The 7,339-nt window shown below is 43.2% G+C and overlaps 1 protein-coding gene across 4 annotated transcripts in view; it reads left to right on the forward strand.

The window, feature by feature from the left end:
- The window catches only part of ppp4r4 (protein phosphatase 4, regulatory subunit 4), a 26,932-nt gene that overhangs the window by 14,098 nt on the left and 5,495 nt on the right, over positions 1–7,339 (forward strand). Inside the window, exons 3-22 of one of the 4 annotated variants that reach the window (XM_042216426.1) lie at positions 1,183–1,285; positions 1,399–1,546; positions 1,975–2,048; positions 2,438–2,544; positions 2,633–2,740; positions 2,924–3,045; positions 3,143–3,265; positions 3,864–4,006; positions 4,096–4,215; positions 4,359–4,436; positions 4,578–4,661; positions 4,724–4,897; positions 5,003–5,108; positions 5,216–5,363; positions 5,441–5,585; positions 5,693–5,731; positions 5,821–5,892; positions 5,973–6,030; positions 6,166–6,183; positions 6,248–6,338. In XM_042216426.1, coding sequence (XP_042072360.1) covers positions 1,183–1,285; positions 1,399–1,546; positions 1,975–2,048; positions 2,438–2,544; positions 2,633–2,740; positions 2,924–3,045; positions 3,143–3,265; positions 3,864–4,006; positions 4,096–4,215; positions 4,359–4,436; positions 4,578–4,661; positions 4,724–4,897; positions 5,003–5,108; positions 5,216–5,363; positions 5,441–5,585; positions 5,693–5,731; positions 5,821–5,892; positions 5,973–6,030; positions 6,166–6,183; positions 6,248–6,338 — 2,061 coding nt within the window. Of the gene's footprint in view, positions 1–1,182; positions 1,286–1,398; positions 1,547–1,974; positions 2,049–2,437; positions 2,545–2,632; positions 2,741–2,923; positions 3,046–3,142; positions 3,266–3,863; positions 4,007–4,095; positions 4,216–4,358; positions 4,437–4,577; positions 4,662–4,723; positions 4,898–5,002; positions 5,109–5,215; positions 5,364–5,440; positions 5,586–5,692; positions 5,732–5,820; positions 5,893–5,966; positions 6,031–6,105; positions 6,184–6,247; positions 6,339–7,339 lie in introns of all 4 variants that reach the window. The other 3 variants (XM_005951529.3, XM_042216425.1, XM_042216424.1) reach the window with 3 other exon arrangements.

Genomic DNA, 7,339 nt, shown 5'->3' on the forward strand with positions numbered 1-7,339 from the left:
GGGATAGACAGTCAGCCACGCAGTTGGACTTACCAGCCACGTGCTGAATGTCAGTTGTGAACTCGGAAATGGCTGCCAACTGGCGCTGCTGGCGCCCGCTCCACGGATCAGAGACCTTGGACATCGCGAATGTCAAGGGTTTATGATCGACGTACACGGTGAAGCTCCGACCTTTGAGAAAAAAACGAAAAGGCCGCGTTGCGAGGTGCAGGGCCAGCAACTCCCTGTCAAAAACGCTATATTTGCGCTCACTGTTTCTAAGTGTGCGACTAAAAAAAGCGAGCGGTGGCCAGACACCGGAGACCCGCTGTTCTAACACTGCGCCCACCGAAACAAAAACCAACAAAACAAACAGACAAAAAATACATATATCAATCACCTGGATCACCTGTTGAGAAAGAAAAAAGAGAAAACAAGCAAAAAAAAAGAGAGCAATATAATAAACAACATCATCGCGATAATCTATGTGTATATAACAGTAAATACTAAATATTGAATATTATTGTAGGATAGACAGCGCACAATGTGCTTTTGCTCACAATAAGTCTGTGGATAGGAACACAAGTTTCACCAGGAAGACACAAAGGATAATAGTTTGCTGTTTTTGGACTGTGCCGTGTGCACTGAAGAGAATAGAAACCTCAACATTGAAGTTTACCTGAAGCCCACACACACTGATCAGTACATCCTCTATGACTACCACCACCATCTGGGACACAAACTGGAAAACAAAGACAAAGTTTGAAAGAGCAGTGAAAGAAGCTATCTATGTCCACTGTGATCATTTATTCAGTCAGGTAGACAGTGTTGTGACCACTGATAAGAGCAGTCCCGTCAAGTTTTGTGTTTAAGGCTTTAGAGCATGGTGTTAGCATGGTGTCATACATTGACTCAGTAAGACATCTTCCTTCATGCGGCTAGTCAGCTTTAGCTGCTTAGTTGTTTTCCCTTTTCCCTGCTTAAAATAAAGAGCAGTAGTTTGTTGTGTTTCAGCAGTAGTAACAGCAGTAGAAAATGAAACTGAACAGTACAAAGCAGCTACCATAGACCAATCCACACCTTTCTGACCTGGAAACATTCTGACTACTCATTCTATCTCCCCTCTTTCCTCCCCTCTCTCTTCCCTCCATCTCCCCTTCTATGTCAACTCTGCATCCCCGCTGTCTCCCCTCGGCTCTTCAGTGTTGGTCAGGAGGTGCAGCGGGTCAGTGTCATCAGTAACCTCCCGAGTCTCGTCCGACAGAATCCAGCTGAAACATTTCGTAGAGTAGTACCAAAGGTTCGGGTAAGTTACCTCTGTCACACTGTACTTCAAGGACATCAGAGTATGGCCACAAAATGACAGGTGCAATGTACAGGTGTGTCTTACAGGTAACCTGTCCTGTCTGTGTGACCCAGGAGGTTCTGAACGGAGCTGGAGCTGAAATCCAGCTGGCTGCAGCGGCGTCATTTTTAACCATCCTTCAAGATGACATCATACTGATCCACACCCACACTTACTCCATCCTAAAGATTGTCTTGTTGCACCTGAACCACAGAGACACAGGTAAAAACCTGAACTTCAGACGTGACAACAAGAAAAAAAGAAACCCTGGTTTGCTGGGCTCCTTTCATTGATAATAGTTTCAAATGTGTCCAGGTCCTTTCTCCCTGTAGAGATCTGTAGGTCCTGATGAGAAGGTGTGTGGTTGCGATTTTTGTGTAAGTGCTATAATTGTGGTGTTATTCTTTGATGGACCTTTCTAGTCTACGGTGTACGTATGACAGCTGGGATAGGCTCTAACCTCACACCCCAAAGACAATATTCAATAAAAGCAACTTTTGCTTGCTCCAGATTTTAAGAATATTCCATGGCTTATAAATGATGACATCATTTTTACACTGCCAACATACAGGTATAAAACATCTGTATATCTGACATTCTGACATCAAAGTTGCCTTGTTTGTTACTGATTTTGCCATCTTCATTGACAGTGGTGAGCAACGCCTGGCTGGAAACTCTGCTATTAGCTATCAACACTCTGCCCAAAGAAACCATCAAACAAGAGGTCAGTTAATGCTGGCTAATCAGTTAATCCAAAATGCTGCAGTAAGAGTACTTACAAGGACTAAAAAGAGAGAGCATATTTCTCCTATTTTGGCTTCCCTTCATTAGCTCCCTGTTAAATCCAGAAATTAAAATCCTGCTCCTCACATACAACGTCTTAAACAATCAGGCCCCATCTTATCTGAATGACTTTATAGTACCATATTACCCCATTAGAGCACTTCGCTCTCGCACTGCAGGCTTACTTGTTGTTCATAGAATATTTAAAAGTAGAATAGGAGGGAGACAGACACTATCTCTACTTTTAAGATTAGGCTTAATTGCAAAAGAATTGACTTGAACTGATTATTTACCAGATTTATATGGTCAATGAAATGCGTGTCTCCACAGGTGCTGAACCCCCTACTACATCAGTCTCAGCTGTTTCACGCTCCTCAGGCTCGGCTGGCCAGCTGTCGCATTTTAGGAAAAGTTGCCTGCAAATTTGATTCCTACATGTGAGCTGCAGCATGTAGTACTCTGTAGTATTATAATACAAAGAGTTCTCTCATTTGGTCTAATACTAACTCTGTTTCTGTGCATCAGTGTAAAGAAGGAGCTGCTGCCTTTGGCTCGTTCTTTATGTCAGGACCCGGAATTTGAAGTCCGAGCCTGTATGTGCCGTCAGCTGGAGAGCATTGCGAGAGCCACTGGGTAATTGCAAGAAAATACTGAATAAACAATCATTGGGTAAAACACAACAATGACCAATCAAAAGCCCTGCACCGACCAGATGAAATCTCACCACTAACCAACCACTAGCCAGACAGTAACCAAGCAGCCAAAAATCAAACAAAACCCAACACCTACCAAACATATGTGCTGTTTTTCTTTCAGGGTGGATGACACCAGGACAGAGCTTCTTCCTGATCTAGTGGAACTTGCTGGAGATGAGGACAGCAGTGTCCGCCTTGCTGCCTTTGACACAATCATCAACCTAATGGAGATGATGGACAGCGGTAAGTCAGATTTCATGCGGTATGCATAGGTGGCCCAGTATTTTAGTCTATTCAGTGTGTATTTGTAAACAGCTGGTTTAAAAATTCTTCTTCTCAGATGACCAACTCCACGTTGTCATTCCTTTGGTGATGGCGGTGTGTGAGGCCTCGCTGCAGGAGGATGAAGCAATTATGGCATCTTTGTCATTCCAGTTTGGGAAGCTCTGCAATGAATTGGCAGGTAGGACCAGTAGAAACAAAAGTCATTTGTTTAAATTAATTTTTTTTGGTGTCCACATATATGGACATCACATTTTGGGTTATTTAGACCAAAATACTCAATTTTGCTCTATAAGGGCCTGATATCCACTTACGAGGACATTATACTGCTACTGTTCTATGGAAATTTTAAATGAATATCCTCATATGTGGCTCTCATTTTTCTTAGAAACAAAAATTAGGTAAAAAAAAAAAAATCTGGTAATTCTTTGTTTTTACATTCATCAAATCCCAATCAACCCAAATATCAAAGAGAAATTAAAAACGCATGCGGTGGAAGAGTTTGGGTCTTAGGAGGTTAAGACATATCAGGTGAAAGGTTGCAAATAGCAGCAAGTCTGGGAGTTCAGTGAGCTCTACACTTCTAAAGTTACCCGGTGTGAAAGCCTTGCCCCTATAGAACACCAGCACTGCAGAATATCTGAACACTGCCTGCTGAGGGACAGGAACCTGGAAGGAGTGCTTGAAAAGAGCAGTCTGTTGTGATCCACAGAAGTGATCTAAAACAGAGTGTTTCAGATCACTTCTGTGGATCATACTGTTTGATGATCGTGTTTCAGGCTCACTGTTAGATGAGCAGAAGAGTCATTTACTGCAGACATTTAAGGAGATGTGTACCACTGGACTGCAGACTGATGGAAACCAGACTGATAGCAACAACGAATCCACGCTTATCCGCTGCAACTGCTGCTACAACCTGCCGGTACACATGTGCACACAAACCCACAGACAAACACTCACAGTTCGTCAGCTCTTTAGGTGGTGGGGTCACTTCCTGTTCTCTCCATCCAGGCTATGGTGGTTTTTGCAGACACAGCTCATTTCCTATCGGAGCTGTACCCTTCTTTCTCTAGTCTTTGTAGTGACCCAGAGGTCTGTGTCCGGCGCAGCGCAGCAGCCAGTTTCCACCAGGTGAGATCCAGGCCTGATTCCAGATGGTCTATCCTCAGGGATTGGGCCTTTTGGCTGAGAAAGAAAGACATAAATGATCAAATAAAATTGCTAAATGATTGCCTCACTCTGATTGACTGCTTCCTTTCCCGCCTTGCTGTCAGGTGGTCAAGTTGCTTGGTTCAAAAGTCCAGCTGGTCCACAAAGAACTTCTGTGTCTGCTTCAGGATGATGCACTGGAGGTGAGCGGCAATGCCCACTATCACTGTTTCATCAATCAGGATTTAGGGCCAAATGCCAATAACTTTCTGTGATGTCACAGTTTAGAAAATCATACATCAGGTTTTATTTGAATAAAGTGTTATGCTGGATTTTCTCTTGAGGTGCTGGATGCTCTGATGACTCATGTAGAAGAAACTTTGGAGGCAGTTCTGTCACGAGGAGAGAACCAGACGCTGGACAACAAGGTGAGAAAATAAAAATTTTCATTTTCACTTTAGTTTATCTCTCATTGCTTCCTTTAATCAAGTTCCCAGATCTGATGGCAGGACTACTGTTAGCTGAACAGAAGATTGGACGTTCCTTACGTTGGCGGCTTCACGAGAAGCTGCTACAACGTTATAGCTGCCTGGCAAGACTGCTTCCTGGAGAGCTGCTACACCAGAGCTTCTCCCCTCGCATCTTCATTATCCTCACCACCAATGTGAGCACTGCCACATGCCACACCACGTCACAGCATGCTACATACAATATCCCATAGCATCCCACAGGTGAACCTGTGACAATAACACTGCTGTTTTGGTTGCAGAAAGTGTTGCCGGTACAGAAGGCGGCAGCTCGCACATTCTGCACATTCCTGCGCTACAACCGCAAACAGGAGCAGCGTCAGGAGATGATGGGGCGACTCATACAAGGTCAGAACATTTCTGGTTCTTCTGGTGCTTTTACTCTGATATTTGAACAGCAGAACATCAATAGGAATGCAGCTAACATGTAAATGCTGACAATCTGATAATCTCAGATCTGGCTCAGGGACGCAGCTACTGGCATCGTCTGAGGTTCCTAGATGTTTGTGAAACTGCCACAGAGATTTTCTCCAGAAAATACTTCAACAAACATTTCCTGATTCCAGCACTGGAGCTAGTCCATGACCCAGTTGCCAATGTCAGGTACATACTCATTTCGTCCAATGAGACATTGGCAAATCTGTCTGACATCCTACTAAACACACCTTTCTGGCTCTCAGGTACAAGCTGTGCCAGTTGCTGCCCAGGTTGCGTTCTTCGCTTCGTCTGCCAGCTGACAAACAGCTGCTACAGAAACTTGACTTCTGCGTCCAGAAGCTGCTTTGCAAAGAGAAAGACAAAGATGTGGTGGCCATGATTCGCAAGGTAACGCCTACCAGAGTCCAGACTATTCCAGATATTCAGGTCTGCAGACTTCAGATTCTGACTGTGTTGTTGATGAAGGTGATCAATGTTTCCATCGTCTTTTCCAGACAGTCTTGGAACTGGACAAACTAGACCTCTCAGAACCTGTAAGAAGTTGCTTTAACATGGAGCTGAAATGAGAATGCAGGTTTACAACTGACCTCTAACCTCCTTCATGTCTTGTGTCTGTGAACAGTTTCATAAGAGGCAGGAGAGGGACTTGTTGGACCAGAAGAAGGAGAAGGAGGAGACGCTGTTGCTGGAGATGGTGAGTCTGAGACCTGCTACTAGATACAGCCTGAGCTGCCTTGCTTTGTTATAAAAATGTCTTTGTGTTGTCAGGAACAGCTGGAGAGGCAGCAGAATGAAGGAAAACTGAACTCTGACAAACACCCGGAGAGAAAAAGTGAGCTGGGGGGGGGTCAGTCTCAGCAGAAATTTAGACCTGCAGTTCAGTCTGTAAACCATGTTTCTTTGACAGGAAGAGACAGCAAGACCAGTCTATCTGCCACCAAGTCCATGTCTGTGTCCTCATCTGCAGGCACCTCATCCTCCTATGGTGAGACGATGATGATGATGTTAATGATGGTGATGACGGTGATGATGATCTCCTCTCTGTGCAGGTAAAGAGATGAGAAAGGCAAAGCTGTCACGGAGTCGGTCCCTCACCAGTCAGCCGACAACATCTAAACCTGTGACCTCAGACAGATCTCTGTAAGAACATCAACTTCCTCCACCCTCACCCTTAGTTACATAAACCTTCTGCAGCACAGAAAAAATGTGTGTCTCTGTATTAACAAGGCTGATACAAAGGTCATTCTGAGTCTAGCCTGAGGTTTGAATTCTGCTATACAAAGATCTCATCTGTGACCAACTGTGAATATTATATATAATATTGACAAAGTAAAGACCATTAATACAAAATAAGACCGCATGTAAAATAACATTTATTACAGTAAAAAAAGATCATGCTAATAATGCCTCGTTGGCTGCATGTCGCAAAATGAACTGGTTGCCATTCTTCTGAAGTTTCTTTACAATTGTCCACTTTTTTAGTTAAAGCTTTTACCCAGCACATTGCACGCTCCTGCTTCCTACTTGCTTACCAGTAGCTTATACCCACTCTCACACACGAGCAGTGCAATAATTGTTTAGGCAAGCTTGACCTTCAAAATAAAATCAGCACCATTTCAACTAAATGAAATAAAAAGTAACAGATTCCACTTGCAATTACAGCTATGACATTGACAAAAAATTATATAAACATTATCCTTATGGCAACAGATACACAATGGATGGCATTACCTTGGCCTCCAGTAACACTGTGAGGACCTTGGAGTTATTTTTAACCAGGATATGTCCTTCAATTTACATATTAAACAAATATTTAGGACTGCTTTCTTCCATTTGTGTAATATTTCTAAAATTTGAAATATTTACTTACTTCAAGGCTGGACTACTGTAATTCATTATTATCAGGATGTCCTAAAAATTCCATGAAAAACCTTCAGTTAATCCAAATGCAAAAGTACTGATAGGGACTAGAAAGAGAGAGCATATTTCTCCTGTATTGGCTTCCCTTCACTGGCTTCCAGAATCAAGCTTAAAATCCTTACTTAACACATAAAAGTCTTGAATAATCATGCTCCATCTTATCTTAAAGACCCAATACCATCCATCCATCCATCTTCATCCGCTTTATCCGAGGCCGGGTC

Source organism: Haplochromis burtoni, unplaced genomic scaffold (genome assembly GCF_018398535.1).
Source record: "Haplochromis burtoni strain Fernald_Lab_line unplaced genomic scaffold, NCSU_Asbu1 Contig_1050, whole genome shotgun sequence".
NCBI classification, from domain to species: domain Eukaryota; kingdom Metazoa; phylum Chordata; class Actinopteri; order Cichliformes; family Cichlidae; genus Haplochromis; species Haplochromis burtoni.